This window comes from Sorghum bicolor, chromosome 2 (assembly GCF_000003195.3).
Source record: "Sorghum bicolor cultivar BTx623 chromosome 2, Sorghum_bicolor_NCBIv3, whole genome shotgun sequence".
In the NCBI taxonomy this organism is placed as follows: Eukaryota; Viridiplantae; Streptophyta; class Magnoliopsida; order Poales; family Poaceae; genus Sorghum; species Sorghum bicolor.
Window position 1 is genome coordinate 1536546 of NC_012871.2, and position 19013 is coordinate 1555558.

Here is a 19013-nt window from a genome sequence, read left to right on the forward strand (position 1 = left end):
CAAATAATTAACATGTGCCTGGAGTGCAGAAGCTCATGTAGGGAACTACGTCACACATATAAGCCACTGTATTTCCTAGCATCTTGCTGCTCACTGACTCTAGATCGATAGAGAAAAGGCTACCACATGTCCATACGAAAACAACTCCAGCTCCAGTATTTGCAAAGGCAACCACAATAATGGTCCATGTGAGCTCTTTTTTGTGTAGCATATCAACAAGCTCTATGACTGTGCTCTGTGCCCATCTTGCATCTTCATCAGGACAATCCTCCCTCCTAGACCACAGGTATAGTTTCGGCTTTGTAGATTGGAACTCCGTGAAGGCAAATCTTAGCTTGCTGCCATCCTCCATAGCCATCAGCACACTATACCGGTGGTCAACGTGACTTAAGATCCCAACTTTTGGTATGTGAACCGCAAACGCTTCTCCTGTTGGCAAATCATACTTGAGGATTGCAGGCCCTCCTATGCTGTTGCCATGACACTTGAAGTAGAGAGCACTCCTGATGAGCACATTGTTCCCTTGTCCAAACCTTGGTAGCGTTGTGCAGCGTAGATGGGCTCGCTCCACCTACCATCTTGGGAAGAGTAGATGCAAGAGAATGTTCGACCACCATAGTAGATCCCCACGAAGACGACCATGAATGAAGGGGCCATGGTTGTAGTCGAGATGGTCGCAGCTGCCCTCTCCCAACACGGCGCAGAGCACGACCACATTGCAGTCAACAATACGCAAGTCTGGATACGGTAGTGGGCACCTGGGAAGTTTCCGCAGCTCGTCGGTGACGACATCGGTGACGCGGCCGTGGCACGACTGCAGGGCGGTGGTCATCATGATCGTGGCGACGAAATGATGACATGTGATCGAAGCTTGAGTTGCGGTCAAGAAAAATGCCGTCAGCGGAGGTGTTCCATGGAACTTGCAGAACCTGCAGCAGAAGCCAGGATAGCAAATGAGGCGGCACCACCGCTTGCTCACCAGGGCGGCGCGGAAGTGGCTCGCCGAGTCGTCGGGTGGGATGCGAAAGAGCACCTGTTCCAGGTGCTCTTCAAACATCTCCGCCGCCATGGCTGGCGCTAGCTTTCTGACTGGCAAATGAAGTGAGAGGGTGGTAGCTGAGGATAAAGATCCCTCACCTGCTACTTGAAGGGAAGGATCTAGCCAATAGGGCTCAAAGACATAGAGATTGAAACTAGACAGTTGGATTCCAAAATCCATCCAGGTCAGCAGCTCCTCTTCCTCCCCCAATCAATGTGTTAACAGAGGATTGGGAAAGGAACAGAGGAGTCAGAATTGAGGGAAGCAACATAGCAAAAGGAGCAGGAACAGACGACGAATCTTAGCAGTAGGATAATATGTTTGTTACAATAGTTGATAACCCCTTCCACAAGAAGATACTAGGCTATATAGTAAAACACACACACACACGGAACTTCAGAGTGGTTTCACTTGGTGATCCAGGTCTGGCTGTAGTAGCGTGGATTCACCGATCTAGGCCTCTGTGGACGGCTTGCCTGTAGCCCATCTGAGTCGAGCTCTTCTGTGTTTGACGACCGACCAGTAGTAGAGCTGAGGAGGTGGACGCTAGATCAGAGTTAGCAGGTGCTGATATTCCCCCTCCCTTGTGCGCCCTGTTGCTTCCCCAAGCTAGCGCGAGGAAACTGCTGCTGTAGAAACTATAGGTCCTCCCAAGTAGCCAAAAGAAGCTGGAAGATTAGTCCACTGAATAAGGCCTTGCTGAATGAACTTCTTACCACGTGGCACTTTACGATGCTAGAGAATGCATTTAGGTATACTCCACTTAGCAGACGCCAGTGGCCATGTTGAAGTAACCGTGTGGCGAGCACCCACCGCCTTCTTAAGTTGTGACACATGGAATACGGGATGCACCGAGGAAGAAGACAGGAGCTCAGGCCTGTATGCAATAGAGCCAACACGCTCTACCACCTTGTAGGGCCCAAAAAATTTAAAGGCAAGCTTCTGGCTACTTCTGTCAGCAACCGACGATTGCACATAAGGCTGCAATTTCAAGAACACCCAATCATTGACCTGGAACTGACGCTCAGAGCGATGACCATCTACATAATGCTTCATGCGTTGCTTGGCACGAAGCAAATGTTGCCGGATGACTTCAGACATCAGTTCACGGTCTTGTAACCAACTGGCAATATCTGTGATCGGTTTCTCATTTGCATGACTATTTGTCGAAATGGGAAGGAGCATAGCCCTACAGTACTTCAAAAGGTGAGCGGCCAAGCGCTGAATGCAAACTGGTGTATACCAAAACTCTGCCACATCCAACCACCGGTGCCACTATCGTGGGCAAGCATGAACAAAGCAACACAAGAAAGTTTCAAGACATTGGTTGACGCGCTCTGTTTGTCCATCGAATTGAGGATGGTAAGCGGTGCTCATATGTAATTCCACCTTGGCCAACTTGAACAACTCCCGCCACATCGCACTGGTGAAAATCTTATCACGATCTGAAACCAAAGATGTGGGCATACTATGAAGACGATAAACTTGAGAGATAAACAGCTTGGCCACTGCAGCAGTGGTGAAAGGATGGCGAAGGCTCAAAAGGTGTGCATACTTTGTGAAGAAATCCACTACCACAAAAATGCAGTTATACCCTTCATACAATGGCAGCCCTTGGCAAAATCCAAAGACACCACCTTCCAAGCACGCTCAGGCACCAGCAAGGGTTGAAGAAGACCGGGTAACTTACTGCGATCCGGTTTGGCCTGCTGGCACAATTGGCATTCAAATACAAAAGCATGAATTGCAGACTTCATACCTGGCCAAGCAAAATTTTGTTTAGCATGGAGATAAGTAACTGAAATGCGAGTGTGACCGCCGATTGCACTGGAATGCATAGCATGGAGCAGACACTTGCATAGTTCAGGATCATTCCCAATCCATAGACGACCCTTATACCGAATGAGCGCATCTCTCAGTGTATAGTGAGGAGTGCCAGTAGGATCGGCATGGAGTTTGGTCAATAATTCTTGAGCCACTGGATCATGCTCATAAGACTGAAGAATGTCTAACAAGCACTATGGTTGACACGCAGTCAAGGCGTCACACTGCGCTGTTGGAACTCGTGACAATGCATCTGCAGCCCCATTATTAGCTCCCTTTCGATAGACGATTCGATACTGCAGTCCCAACAGCCAGGTGAAAACCTTTTGTTGCCACGGAGTATGAAGACGTTGCTCCTCTAACTGCACTAGGCTCTTGTGATCGGTCAAAATTTGAAACTCAGCCAATTGCAAATAGCTACCCTGTGCTCGACTACCATCAATATTGCTAGATACTCTTTTTCGTATGTGGACAGACCTTGCAAGTGAGGGCTCAAAGACTTGCTCAAGAATGCTAACGGATGACCTTGCTGCATAAGAACCGCGCCTACACCCGTGCCACTAGCATCGGTTTCAATGACAAAGGGCTTGGAGAAATCAGGTAGTGCCAACACAGGAGCCGACGTCTAAGCAGTCTTAAGTGCAGTAAAAGACTGGTCCTGAACCGAAGTCCACACAAACATTGCACCTTTCTTAAGGAGATCAGTGAGAGGTCTGGAAATCATACCGAAATGACGCACGAAGCGATGGTAATAGCCGGCCAAGCCCAAAAAACTGCGTAACTCCTTAAAAGATGGAGGTGCTGGCCAACGCAACACGGCCTGAACCTTCTCAGGATCAGTGGCCACGCCTTGCTCTGAAATAACATGCCCCAGGTAACGCAACTTGCATTGAGCAAAGACACACTTTGATAATTTGACCTGCCATTGGTCACATTGCAGCAACTGTAACACAAGTCGCACATGCTCAGTATGTTCTTCCAACGTGCGGCTGAAAATTAGGATATCATCAAAAAAACGAGCACACACTTGTGCAACAAGGGTCCCAATGTAATGTTCATCGCCTTCAGGAAGGTAGCCGGTGCCCCTGTCAACCCAAATGCCATGACACGAAATTCGTACTGACCAGTGTGCATCTAAAATGCAGTCTTAGGCTCTTCACTGTGCTTCAATCGAATCTGGTGATATCCTGCAGTTAAATCCAAACAGGAGAACCAAGACGCTCCATGCAATCCAGTAATTCCTCTATGACGGGCACAAGATACTTAGCTTTGACAGTAATTGCATTTAGATGACGAAAATCCACACAAAACCAATATGTTCCATCCTTCTTTTTGACAGGACCGAGGAAGAAAAAGGGCTATGACTGGGCTGCACAACACCAGAGTTGAGCATTTCAGAGATTTGGCGCTCAATTTCATCTTTGACGGCCGGTGGATATCGGTAGGATCGAACATTGACTGGAGCAGCACCTGGAATTAATGGAATTTCGTGAGCAAAAGCACGCTCAGGAGGATACCCTTGAGGTGGTTCAAACACTGATTGGTACTCCTGCAAAAGCTGCGAGATGGCCGGTATTTGAGGAGGAGGATCAGTGCTATTTTTGCCAGCTGTGAGAGCGGTGGCCTGAACAACTGTACCCGGAGGAAGAGTGGTCAATTCTCCTTGCAGTACTCGTGAAGCTCCTTAATAGGGAATGACCAACCATTTCTAAGCTCAATAAACATGCATTGGACTATGCTGAACCAACCAATCCATACCAATGATGAGGTCATAATGAGCTAATGGCAATATCTTAGCATCTGAATGAAAAGAACACCCCTGAACAGACCACTCAAGTTGAGGAAACTGACTGAAGCAATTTAGGAGCTGGCCGTCAGCAATCTTAACACTCAGCGGTACATGCAAATGTAACTGACCGAACAATTTGGAGTTGGAGCTGAAATCAGTACTTACAAATGTATGGGAACTTCCGGAATCCAACAAAATCTTGGCTGGCACGCCCTGCACTGTCCCATGGAACTGCATGGTACTCACTGTTGTGTGGCCATTCAGTGCAGCAAGAGATATAGCTAAGCAAACTTGTGCATCAGTAGGTTCCTCATTATGTTCATCATCAAAACACTCATTGTGACAAATGTCCCAGAACTCCTGAAGCACATGCAACTGAATGTTCTCTGAACAACGATTATCCCCTGACCACTTCTCCCCACAGTGAATACAGAGGCCACGTGCTCGACGATAAGAGCGTAAAGTATTGAGCCAGTCTTCCACTCCACGGCCATGCCGTTCAGGACCAGGGTCGTTACAGGCTTGTCAGTCTTGTCCGTCTTTTCAGCAGTGGGTGGTGGAGGAAATGGTTTGTTGCCCAGAAACTTGGAGGTGGTGTAACTGTCTGGACGACGCCCCTACTTGCGGCGGTCTGCATCCAAAAATTCTTCCTGCAGCAGTGCTAAAACACAGACATCATCGAGAGAGGTGGGTCGCTGCATATGAACTGCACTTCGTAATTCGTATGTCCTCACGGAGACCATCCATGAAACAAATGGCAAAGAACAATGGATCTGTATTGTGAGTATAAGCTAACAACTGATCAACCAATTCCGCAAACTGATCAGTATAGTCCTGCACAGTGGAAGTCTGGAGAATCCTGAACAGCTGACGAATCAATGCCTCATACTGACTCTTGCCAAAGCGATCCAGCTACAGAATTGCTCCCAACTGAACCAGCGCTCACGATGGTCCAGGGATTGTACCCACCGGCGGGCTGCTGCACCAGACAAGTTCATAGTTGCCACATTGATCCACATCTGAGGTTCCACAGAATAAAGCTCAAAATAATCTTGGGGTTCTCACTAGTGAACACCGGAAAGTTGAACTTCGGCAGCTACTGCTGGAATACTGAGGAGCCAACTGCATATGCTGGTCATGAACTCCGTCGATTTCCCCAGAAAACAAATGCCCATCAGTACCTATATGTGGACTCAACAGAGAACGACGCAAACGAGGATTGGTTTGGGGAAGTGGGTGGGACTTGAGATCGAGTGTACCCTTGACCGGGAGTAGAGTCAGGGACTCAAACTCCCGGTGATGTGTGTCGACGTGGTGCCCCGCAAGGGGTCCTGTGTTTGGGTGCCCAGCGGAGGAAGTCGCCGCGGTCACCAACGGCTGCGACAGGATGCCGGCAGGCATGGCCGGTGCGGCGTCAAGTACCACACGGCTCAGGGACTTGCACAACGCCGTCATCTCCTCCCACATTTTCTCGATCGCACCCTCCTGCTTGCACAGGGTGCCGATCTTGGATCGGAACTCCTCCATGGATGCATCCATGGAAAGGCCTCCAATCGTCGAACACCTTGACGACATCCTCCACGCGCCCGTATGATCGGAGATGGAACGGTCCATGGCGGTGATCCGGCTGCCTAGGGACGTCTCCACGACATCGACACGGCTCTCGACACCGTTCACAGCGGTCCTCACGGACTTGATCTCATCGAGCAGAGCTGGAAGTTGGGATCCATGGCGTCCAATTGCTTGCGGAATCAGGTGAAATGTTCGTGATCAATTTGGTGTGGCTCCAGAATTGTAGGTGGGTGGGAAGGGAAATTGCGGGTGGATTAGGAAGGTAGGCTGAGGAATTCGTAGGCTTCGGTACCAATTTGTTAACAGAGGATTGGGAAAGGAACACAGCAAAAGGGGCAAGAACAGACGACGAATCTTAGCAGTGGGATAATACGTTTGTTACAATAGTTGATAACCCCTTCCACAAGAAGATACTAGGCTATATAGTAAAACACACACACGCAACTTCAGAGTGGTTTCACTTGGTCACCCAGGTCTGGCCGTAGTAGCCTGGATTCACCGATCGGGGCCTCTGCGGACAGCCTGCCTGTAGCCCATCTGAGTCGAGCTCCTCTGTTATTGGACGACCGGCTGGTAGTAGAGCCGAGGAGCTGGACGCTGGATCGGAGTCAGCAGATGGGGTGCTGACACAATGGTGTGGAGTGCGGACTCATCGGCTCCTTCAATTTATTGCTTCTTTGTACTGAGTAAGTCACCTCAAATATTTCCAGGTGCACGTAACACTGACATAAATCTTGAGCAGGCCGTTCATCGCCCAAGAGGATACAGTACACACTGTTCTGCAAACAGAGCCATGGAGGTGGAGCAGAAGCAAACACATACTCCCTCTGTAAAAAAATGCGCATCTTGCTGTTGAGGAATCAAACCTTTTTCAAAAGATAACTTGGTTTATTGAAAAAAAAAACAGCACTTATCACTACAGGAAAACTGGACTTTGCCGACTGCTAAAATCCTTTGCCACCTGCCAAAGGTAGGGCAGTCGACAAATATTTTCTTTGCCAACCGCTTTTAAAAGCAGTCGGCACCAACAATCCTGGCAGGTGGCAAAGAAAGGCAGTCGGCAAAGACGTCCTTTGCCGACTACCTGGCAGGTGGCAAAGAAAGGCAGTCGGCAAAGGTGGCTGCCTGGCAGGTGGCAAAGAAAAGCTAGTGGCAAAGGTGGCGGCCAGCTGACGGCCCTCATCTCCGTCCCCTTTGCCACCTGCCAAGCCGTTAGGCAGTCGGCAAAGACAAAATTTTTTATTTTTAAAATTTGAATTTAGGTTTTAGACATTCGATTTCGTCACTTGCTCCAAACTTTCTCAAACTTTTTTCATAGCCTCCACATGCAATAAGAGTGAACCTTATAAACTTTTGTGATTTTGTGACCTTTTTTGCTATATTTTGTAAATAAATTTTTTTAATTGTATTTTCCACCGCAGAATCCTACTTTGAACTGCAGGTGCATCAAATAATGGAACTTAGCCATTCGAAAAATGATATTCATGTTGGAGAGTCTATTTTAAGGTCATTTCCCGAAACTCACCCAAAATTGTGATGTCTTTATCCACGGGACATGACCATCCACGTGTGTTAAAGGTGATTTTTAATTATATAAAATCCAAACAAAGTCAGAAAATTACAAAACTTGACGAGGTGTCATGTTATCACATGTGGAAGCTATAAAAAAAATTGAGAAAGTTTGGAGCAAGTTGCAGTATCAGATGAACAAAACCCAGACATTTTCAATATGATCACATGTGATCACATGAGCAAGTATTTGGGTTTTATACATCTAACATCATAACTTGCTCCAATTTTTTTCAAATATTTATCATTGGCTCCTCGTGTCATAACATGACACCTCAACAAGTTTCGTAATTTTCTGATTTCGTTTGAGTTTTATATAATTAAAAGTCACTTCTACCACACTTGGATGATCATGTTCCGTGGACAAGGACTTCAAAATTTTGGGTTAGTTTTTGGATATGGTCTAAAAATACATTATTCAACGTGATTATCATTTTTCAAATGGTTAAGTTTTACTATTTCATGCACCTATAGTTCATAGTAGGATTATGCAGCGGAAAAATCAATTTAAAGAAATTAATTAATGAAATATAGCAAAAAAGTCAAAAAATCACAAAACTTTTTGAGGTTTAATGTTATCACATGTGGACCCTATAGAAAAAATTTGAGAAAGAGTCCTTTGCCACCTGCCAAGAAAGGCAGTCGGCAAAGAGCCCTTTGCCACCTACCAAGAAAGGCAGTCGGCAAAGGGCTCTTTGCCACCTGCCAAGAAATGCAGTCGGCAAAGAGCTCCGTCATCTCACAACGGCGTTCGTTCTCTTTGCCGACTGCTTTTCTCTTGGCAGGTGGCAAAGGTTTCTTTGCCGATAGAATCTTTGCCGGGTGTTCTTTGCCGACTGCCACGTGTAAAACAGTCGGCAAAGCCTTTGCCACCTGTTTTAGGGCCTTTGCCGACTGCTTTCGACAGTCGGCAAAGAACGGAATTCCAGTAGTGTATACTTCAAATAAATTTATTATCAAAATATATTCTACAATTAATAAAGTACACAAATATTTTAGAGCTGAGAGCTAGAGCAGAAACAAAACTATCCAAGTAAGACCCTGTTCGGCACGACTTCTCGACTAGTGGAGCTAGTTTTGTCAACTTTGTAAATATGCGCAACTCTGTTGATGGAGCTGAAGCAATTTTTACGGACTGTTTGGCAAAAACAACATCTCCTTGTAGTAAAAAAATAATGGAAAGACTAAAATACTCTTCTCCTTCATCCCTAATCCTACTCGGCCCTTCTGCGCTTGTCCGGCAGCGCACGCGACACCTATTGTAAGTTTCAGTTCCAAAATCCTAAGGTAGCCAAATAGTATTTCCCTCTTCTACTGTGCTGCCACCGTAGTCTTCCATCCCGATCATCTGCGTGCACCAGTATTTGGGAGAGCAGGTGTCCAGAACCCTCGTCTTTGCGATCCTAAACCGAGAGAAGGCGAATAAGGTTTGAGAAGGCGAAAAAGGTTTTTGGAAAGCGCTCTTTGCACGACTGCTCCTAAATCCTCCACGACGGCTTGTCTTCCAAAGGCTGCATCGGCACGTCGTCTTTGTTGTCGCCAGGCTCGTGGAATCAGCAACGGGAACATTTCACCGCCGCTCATTGACAACCTCAGATCTTGTTCCTTCATCATCGTCATCTGCATCTCCACCACCAACGACTACATCTGCAATCGGAAGGTATTTTCTCGTGATATAATGTTGTTTTTCATACAGTCTGATCTGTCTGGTGTACGAGCTATGTTTACACCAGTAATCATGTTTATGCTATGCATTATGCTGATATGTCATGCTAGTATACTATATATGCTTAATCTAGCTCATCTGTTCATCATGATTTATATTCTGGTTTCAATCTGGAAATTGCCTAATTACTTAACAATTCCTTCATCCGAGATACTTTGAAAAGTTCAAAAAGATGAATTTAAAAATATGAAAACTATTAATAAAATTTCCTGGCACCAAATTAAAGGATTACATATGTTCAGAAAAAAGGGTAGATCTAGTGGGCACGCGTGGCTATGCTGACCAGGTGCCCGATTTTTGGCACTCGGCGAACTCTGGGGCACTTGGCGAAGCCTGGGTTTCCTGTAGTGAGTCAAACGTATATGCACTCCGATGGTTTTTTTTCGAATTTATGCACTCCGTTGGTTGGGCTGTCTCGTTAACCTAAAATCAGATGGCTGCCTCCGATATTCATTGTTTATTTTTGGAGATAGTCCGTAATATTTCTTGAGGCACCCTGTCAATCAAAGTGCTATCTATTCAAAGTCCGTAACTCGGCTTTTTGGTGACAGACAGAAACAAGGAAACTTGCACACCTGGACCTATTTTCTTGTATATTTATGGAGTTTGAGCCCAGCAGGACACCAATTTCTGTCGCTCTCATCCACAACCATCGAATCGAGAGAAAAAAAAAAAAAGAAGAAAACCCCCAAGACCTAATCCTCGCCGCCGACTTGCCGAGAACCATGGAGACGACGCTGCCTTTAGCTCTGACGACGGACGATCTCATCGAAGAATTCTTCCTGCGTCTCCCTCCGGAGGACCCCGCGAGCCTGGTGCACGCCGCCCTGGTCTGCAAACGCTGGCGCCGCATCCTCACGGACCGCGGCTTCCGCCGCCGCTTCTGCGAGCACCACCACCGGAGGCCCCCGTTGCTGGGATACTTTCGCTACGGCCCGACAACAGCGACCACGCGGCTCTTGTTCACGCCCACCTCCTCTTTCCGGCCCCGCAACGCCGGCCACAGATTCATGAAAGCGCTCGACTCCCGTCATGGTCGCGTCCTCATCTCCCACAACGCCTTCAGGCAGGACCCCTCTGCCTGCCGCCTCTCCGTCTTGGACCCCATCACGGGCCACCTGCTGAGCCTGCCCAGGTTGCCGCTGCGGAAGCCCCTGCCCAGTGTGTACAACTTCACATGGAATGCGGTGGTGCTCTGCGCCTCGAGCGGCCTCGGCTGCGACGACAGCGGCAGCGACTGCCATTGCCAGGGCAGGCCTTTCCTTGTCATCTTCATCGGCACCTCGAAACAGGAGGTGTATGCCTACGTCTACTCATCGCAGGCTGGTGCGTGGAGCCACACAAGCTCTGTTGCACGGGACACCCTTGGGCTCCTTATCTCTACACGTTTGGATCATCGTGATACTAGAGCCAGCGCGGTGGCTCGAGACGCAGTATACTTCAAGTTTTTTCAAAACAATGTTAGAATTCTCAAGTATGATTTGGGTGCGCAGGAAATCAGCTCAGTCGACCTACCAGACAAATGCCGAGGGCCTCGAATTCTGCTGCTCACGGATACAGAATATGGTGGATTATTGGGGGTTGCCACCGTGGGCATGTCAAGGATTGATCTATGGTGGTCAAGCGAGGCTGGTCCGGATGGATGTTTCAGATGGGAACCACCTCGAGTTATTGAGCTCCAGCCAGTGCCCCATGCTAATCCCAACCTCGTCCATGTGGTTGACATTGTGCATAGCCTTGGTGCCATTATCATCAGGGCACATGATGGGGTATTCAGTCTTGATATAGAATCTAAACGGATGACCAAGCTATGTGAGGACAATTGTACTTCATGTTTTGTTCCCTACTTGAGCTTCTGCACTCCAGGTACAGATACAACTTAATTTCCATACTTCTTCCTGAGTTGCCAATTGCTAGGAACTCTCGTAGTGTCTAAGTAGCTAACTAACGTTGCAGTGGTACGCATCTATTCTTACTTTATGGTTTGCCAATAGGTAAGAACTTGTAATGTTAATTTCAGTTAGTAACATGAAAGATATGAACATATGTTGTGTTGGCTCAAGAACATAGATTTTGTGGAATGGGTCACTTTTCACTTATTTCCGTTGCAGTTGCACCTGTGGAGCCTTTTTATAATTGACCTAAATTTAGGTTGGAATGATTGCTGGTTAGTTGGAGAGCATGCGCACAAACATCCTTAACTAGTGTAGATGTCACCTCATGATGACTAATGTGGATGATGCTGTTAATGCTAAACAATGTGAGGCACTTGTTTGTTGTTAAGGTCTGCATGCTGTGGATAATAACTATGATCTCTTCTATTTTTCTATGAGCAATTGTGTTTAAGTCTCTGGATAATAATTTAATACAGCTTGTTCAGTCATTAGCATCACTTATTGCATGCTGTGGTCGATGGGAAACCAAATTTCATTTTGGGCAGAATAATTCCTCAATTATGCAATTAGCTTATGTGCGCAATTTTAATTTTAATTTGCAGCACTAGGAGCCATTACAGGGGAGGGGCCAAGTTCAGGTGTACCAAAATCCAATAACGGGAGAAGGAGAACTCAAATTTCTATTGGAAGAATAATTAAGTTTGTTGTGGTCATCATAGGACTGTGGGGGACATATTTTGTTGTTCATCGATATGCTGCTGGTTTCTCGGATGGCCAACTTGTTCTCTAATAAATCTTTCTGTAAGGAATCTTTAGTAGTCTCTGATATCTCTAAAGCGAGTAGTTAATGAATACATGTACTCTTTTCATCAGTGATGTAGTTTGTTCTAGCTTCTTCTAGCTTCAAATCTGGTTTGTTACTACTCAACCCGAACCTTGTTGCTTTTTCTGACCCTTTGTACTTTTACTATGTCACATTTGTATGCCAGTTATGGAAGGAAAGTTTGTGGGTGTGGGAAAATCAACTCTTGTGGTGTTATGTTTGGGCCACTAATCAATATCCAGGTGGAGAACAAATAAAGTACCATCGAGAAACCCAGCGATGGAAACGTTACACTCCCCTGCCTCAGCTCCAAACCCGCCTCCTCGCGCCACCCTTGAGCCCAGATCCGCTGCCGCTAGCCGCGGCCCCAAATCGCCGAGCGCTTGTTGCCTCACCCCACGGCCATCCTCCTCATCCCACTCATCCAGCTAGCAGCACCCCACAGCCACGGAATAAACCTGCCTCCCGCCCAGTAAGCCCGGCACCCCGTGCGTTGCCTCCTCGTCGCCCTATCCTCAAATGTATCGTCGTGGGGCTAGAAATCCTGCTCGACGCTCTTGCTGCTACTTCCGTCATGGCGAACAAGGCAGATGGCAGGTGTTCGCCTCCCCCTCAACACCCATTCAGATACTTCATCCACAAAATCTTGCCTCAGGTCCGCAGCAGTGATGCCTGTTTCGGGTGCTCCGACCATAGAGCATTCATCTCATCCCCTGTAGGCTGCTGCACCATGCATTGATGGTGGCTTTCCTTCCCGTGGGGAGTGGCCCTAGGCAGTTGCTAGTGCAAGTTGATGGCATCGGATGAAGAAGTTGCTTGGTCCAAAGTATGCCCAAAGCGTTGGTGGCGTCTCCCTGAGTTCAAAGACATGCTGCATTCAACTCCCTCAACCACCAAGGTCAAACCAATGCATTACCACTATAGGAAAGAGCTCCAGAGGCGCATGAGAGGTAAATGCTTGAGATGTCTCCCCCCTGGCCACTCCGTGGTGGACTGCCGGGACCCGGTATGGTGCTTCACCTTTGGCCGCTCGGGGCATAAAAGCAGAGTGTGCAAAGGCAGAGCTTCATCCTCCTAGCAACAAACTCCCTAGCCCTAGATAGCCCCACCAATCGACGACAACAACTTCCCCCTCTAGGAAGGACCACGATGGCCAGGCCTGGGGACCCCTTTGTTCGCCCTCAGGACACCTGTGTTGTGGCCTTCTCCATCGAGGACATGGACCATGAGCTGGACCACCTCTCCATGTAGGGCATGGTGGCCTAGCTAGGAGGAAACCGCCCGATGGTGGAGCCAGAAGTCATCAAGAGGCCCATCTGTCACGGTTTTCCACTTAGCTTGGAGCATGTCACCATCATCAAGCACTTCCCCGAGGACTTCATCAATTTCAAGCACCGTCACCACCATGATGAGGCTATGGCTCAGGGGAGTTTCCCCTACCACAACCTCGACATCCACACCAAGCCTTGGTAGTTGGTCATGCACAGCGACACCTACGACCTCAAGTACCGTGTTTGACTATGCGTAGAGGGCATCCCACCACTTCACGCATGGAACGAGAACATTGCCAAGAGGGCCATCACCAGAGCCTGTGACCTGGACTACGTCGAGGAGTCATCACTGGACCATGAGGACACCAGGGCTCTCTGCCTTTGGGCATGGACGCACAACCCGTCGAACATCCCAAAGGTAACATGGCTAACCATGTCAAGCAAGAAACCAGAGTTCCACAGCACCCCACTTGCTCACGATCGTCAGGGCCTCACCTTTAGGGTGCTGGTGCACCTTGACCTGATGGAGGACCCACTGGGAAGGAATGGAAGTGCTGCACCCCACGACTACATGTGGCACTACAATGTCGTTATACGAGGATGTCACGTGACCGCCTCGACCCTTTGCATGTTGACGTCCACAACAACCGTCGTGACAACGAAGACAAAGACGACCGTCGACGTGGGCGCCATGAACATTAGGGCCACAACTGAAGCTCATGCCTCATCTGCAGCCTGTCATGTGCGCCCAAGGGGCGGGAGAGGGAGTGCTCAGAGTTGAGGCATGGTAGCCGCCGGCACTGCAGCCCCGAGCATAGAGAGGTCGCTGTCACCCTCTGGACAACACAGCTGCTGACCATGGTACCTACTTCTCTTCCTCGAGTGACTATGTAGGAGACAACCTATAGGATGGTTTGGAGATGCGGCAGAACTTATTCGTGGATTTATTGCCACATAAAAGAAATGGATATCGCAGTTTTTTCTGATGATATAACACATTATCTTAAACACATATGGAAAGATCTATACAATAGAGTCTATGAGTGTGCGATGCCGCGCTGTCCCATAAACTTTGCTTATTTAATTAGATGACTTTAACGTATATATTTAATTTTATAGTATTGTTATCTTATTGTATGATTCATGTGTTTTTAGTAGAATAGTTTAGCTATCCCATAGCTCTACCTAATATAAAACAGAAATCTACATCCCGTATCCTCTCCACCGAGCCTTCCTCTTTGCCATTCCTCCTACCTGTTGTGTCGCTCGTGCCTCCCACTCTCGTTCCTCTTCCCCGTTCCTCTTGCCCACGGCGGTCTGAGGACATCCTCTTGCGCGCGGCGGTCGTGCCTTCCTCTCCGTCGGTCGGCGCCCTTCTCCGACGGCCACGGTGGAGCTGCCCCTCTTCCCGGATCGTGGCGGCTGATCCCTTTCTTCCCAGCACCAGCGGCGGCGGCACCACTCCTTACCTATTCTCGGCGGCAGCACACTCATCTTCCACGGCTTTCTCCAACGGCCACGGTGGCACAGCGCCACTCTTCCTGGCGCTCGGTGCAACAGTAACACACGCTCTGCCCGGTTGCTGCTCGGTAATCGGTACTCTCCCCAAGCGCCTACTTCCTCAAACCCCGAGCTCGCGAGCTCCATAACTATGGCTTGCTATAAACACTGCTTTTACAATGTTAAACCAGTCGATTATAAGTGCTCTGAAATGTCTATGCAGCTTTGACAGATTTTTGGTTAATTCTCATTCATATGTATCACTTCAGACATATATGTGACTTAGCTGTAATAATCCTGTAACTTTTGCTTGAGTTATATCACCCCTAGTTTAGATGTTGGAACCTTTGCTTGAGTTATATCACCCCTAGTTTAGATGTTGGCTCGCCAATTTCAAATCTGTTGCAATTTGTAAGAAAATTTTGTTCCTCGGTATGTTACTTTATTATATTAACCCCAGTACTACTCGTTATACCTTATTCCAGATCCACCTGTACAAACTGCTTTCTATAGTCAGTTCCTCACCCATCTGTAGAAATGGTGATCTTCTACTGACACTGTAGTGCAGTCAGTTTGGGACAACCCTTAGCTTACAAATCGTTTCAAACCAAGTGCAAAGCATGTTTCACTAGTGGGTGTTCCATACACGCCACGCTGCTTGATTACAAATCTTCTAGTTGACAGTTAGGTACAACATCACCCTACATGTGATTTCTCATGCAAATTAACCACCTCTTCAACTTTTCATATTCAGAAACGTGATTAAGTCAAATAATGATTCTCAAGTCAAACATGAAACCAGCTTTTTCCATCATACCACTAGCTATCGGCCACCACCACGTATGTTAATGCCTGTCGACATCTGTTTTGCCCCTATAGTCTCACGCCACACTATCAGATGCCCTCCATGACTTCTCTACCTCTTGTTGCACTCAAAGTCTTCAAATTGTCTTCTACATAACTTATTTTTATCTTACCTCACAGTTCAGTTGTAATAACATCCGGAACATCTCTTTTTCTATGCAGCGAAGGGATCCCCATAGTGCCTGAATCCAAATGGCAGAGATGGTCAGTTCTGCTGTTGTCCAGGAGACAGTTAGCCAAATCGTGTCTTGTTTCGTTCAGAAGAATCAAGAAGAGGAATCAAATGTGAATAGAAACTTGGAGAGGCTAGAAATGGCTCACATCAGGCTGGAGGCTGCTCTTGAGACATCTCATAAGTGGCAGGTCACCGATGCATCCTTGCTGCGTTGGCGAAGGAAGCTTAAGCGTGCTGCCCAAGAGTGCGAGGGCATGCTGCACAAATGCAAGCAGAGCATCCTAGAAGACAAACAGATTCATGAGGAGGTAAGGAATTCCTCCCTTCCTAACCGGATTGTCCATGCTACCAAGTCATTTATTTTTTCTGTCTTTAACTGCGACAACAACGAGTTGAGCAGATCCGTTGTTCAAAGATTTGAGTGGTATGCAGATAGTGCTAGTGAATTTCTAAGGTTCGTAGAGCTTGGGGGTACACCATGCCGCAACATGCCCTTTGATCCTCTTGTTAAGAATCTTCTTGCTGGCAAGGGACTAAACCATAGAATTGTTTGGGGAACTGAGTATCCTTCATTTCAAATATTATTGCTGCCCTACAACAATGCAGAGCATGGAAAAGAGGCTAGCCTGATATTTATACAGAAAGATGGTACGCCTGATGGTAATATCTGCTATAGCATAATAGTACAACTTTCAGAGAGCACAGACATAGTTGGGATTGCAATTAAATGTTTGCAGTTGTTCGCACCTCATTTCAACTGTACAATTGAAAACATTAGGAAAGAACTTTATCAACTACCTACTCAAGACTTCTCATGGCTTCCATCTATTTGTTTATACAAGAAAGAACAGCAGGGCACTCTTCATAGCCTTGGGTCGGTATGGTTTCGCCCAAACCCATTGTGTTGCAAGCATGGTCATCATGACTTTCAGCATATCAGTAACATAGGGATTGCAGGATTATCAGATGTGCCGCTGGAAGAAGTAATTGAAGTGAATTTGCAGTTTCAGGTCTCGCTGTCTCTGTACGAGAAACAGAAGACCTCTCTGACTGAAGATGTAATTTCCCTGAAAGATTCTCCATACCAGAACATGTCCAACTGTATCACGTCATCCCTGAGCGTCCGCAATGGTGCTAATATACATAGCTAGCTGATGTGGAGGTGAGAGAAAATATCAAAGATTATTTTATATATTTTTTTTTATGTACTATTGGACCTACATGTTCATCTTATAGATTCTTGGACTGTGTGAAATAGATCAATTATTTATTTGTCGCTAATGACTACTCTCTCTCCTACTTTTTTTTTACTATCCACATTATAATAGCTAACCTTAGGGACGCTCTCCTAAATAGCTAGTTTAGGAAGAATTTTATTAGCTATCAAGGAGAGAGATCAAATCGCTTGCGACTTCAAATAGATAATCTAGTATGATCTCCCATAAATATCTCCCTTTAGCTTAATATAACTCTCCACTGCAGTATTTATTGTTTATAATTTCTATATCTTATCTAGCTAGCTATTTACAAATTGTCATGGCGAACGCTGACGCAACGCTCCCTCATCAAGTTTGGATGCATTTTATTGCTCTTTGAACTCCCCATCTCGTAAACCCTCCGTCCAAAAAAAGGGTTGCTATAAGATTCATGCAGGTTAATTTTTTCTTAAATTTAACTAAATTTATAAAAAATATTATTAGTAATATTTGTATCTCTAAATAAATTTATTATAACAATATATTCAATAATATATCAAAAATATCGATATTATATATATAGTTGAAAATATTTGACTTCTTAAGAACTGTGATTGATATTTTTTGTGGGACTTAGGGATGATCTATACACATTTTTCCATCTATCTGGCAAGGGGAGATAACAGAGTACATTTTTCTTTTTTCCACATCATCTCAAAAAGGACCGATACAAAACAAGACCCGTTGTGCCATAGGCAGTGTAGGACTTGGGCTGCCTGGATCCAGCCCACGTAGAAAAAATGGTCTATGATGCCACAATGAGCCCAATTTGAGTAGCAATCTACCCCTTACCCTTATAATCGTATACCACCGCCTCTCATATTTTATTTACTATACATTAACAGTAACAGATTCAGTGAACAATACACCCGTTAAGTAGAACAGTAACGGGTTCGGTGAACAGTACACCCGTTATGCTCCAGCGAACAGTACGCCTGTTATGCTAAATAGTAACAGATCCAACTAACAGTGCGTACCCATTATATTTAACAGTAACTGGCCCAATGAACAGTGCACACCCATTAGTTGCGAATAGTATCGGATCCGTGAATGGTACAATCCCCGATAGGCGGTACCTGTTAGGTTGTAAATGCTTATAAATAATACCACAAGTCTCCCACTGTTTCTTAATGGTTGCTACCCAGTGCAACTGCACGGGGATCCCGGCTAGTTACTATGAAAGTCCTATGTCATTCTTTTTCTTCCAACAAAATGTGTGGAGCTAAAATCGTTTGACTAAAAAAATATGGAGCTGAGCTGGATACATGGAGCAAAGGAGATGTTTGGGACTGCTCCACAAACTTCACCATAGAGTAGATCTATAAAAAATAGAGTTTGTGGAACACCTCTTTAGGTGCTCTCACAATTCCACCCTTAACTTATCCTCGAACACGGTGCATGCAACTGAAACTGTTTGGCTAAAAACATAGAACGGAGCAGTCCCAAACACTCTAAATATCAGGTTATTTTGATTTCTCAGGTTCTTTTGCATAGAATCTGGTATGTTCAGCCCTGTCATGTGCCAATCCTAGATCCACCTAGCATTGCACTATATGTGAGATTGCGAGAGAACATATGTCTCCATTCTATTGTTTGGATGTAGTCGGATTCATATCAACCGACATATGTTAGATGGATTAGAGTAGAACTTGAATTAAATCTCACTTTATAAAGAGGCTTAGGGAACAAGGGCAACTGAGAACAACACTT

The 19013-nt window shown here is 46.3% G+C and overlaps 1 protein-coding gene across 1 annotated transcript; it reads left to right on the top strand.

The window, feature by feature from the left end:
* LOC8084280 lies at positions 15980 to 17319 on the top strand. Its single transcript, XM_021454823.1, has 2 exons — positions 15980 to 16355; positions 17052 to 17319. Exons 1-2 carry the CDS (start codon positions 16065 to 16067, stop codon positions 17196 to 17198), a joined length of 438 nt encoding a protein of 145 aa, XP_021310498.1. The 5' UTR covers positions 15980 to 16064; the 3' UTR covers positions 17199 to 17319.

Bases quoted from the DNA above. Each gene is read 5' to 3' on its own strand.
- LOC8084280 (XM_021454823.1), top strand. From the start codon at position 16,065: ATGGCAGAGATGGTCAGTTCTGCTGTTGTCCAGGAGACAGTTAGCCAA. The intron at 16,356-17,051 runs GTAAGGAATTCC...GTGAATTTGCAG, and splicing joins ACAAACAGATTCATGAGGAG to TTTCAGGTCTCGCTGTCTCT.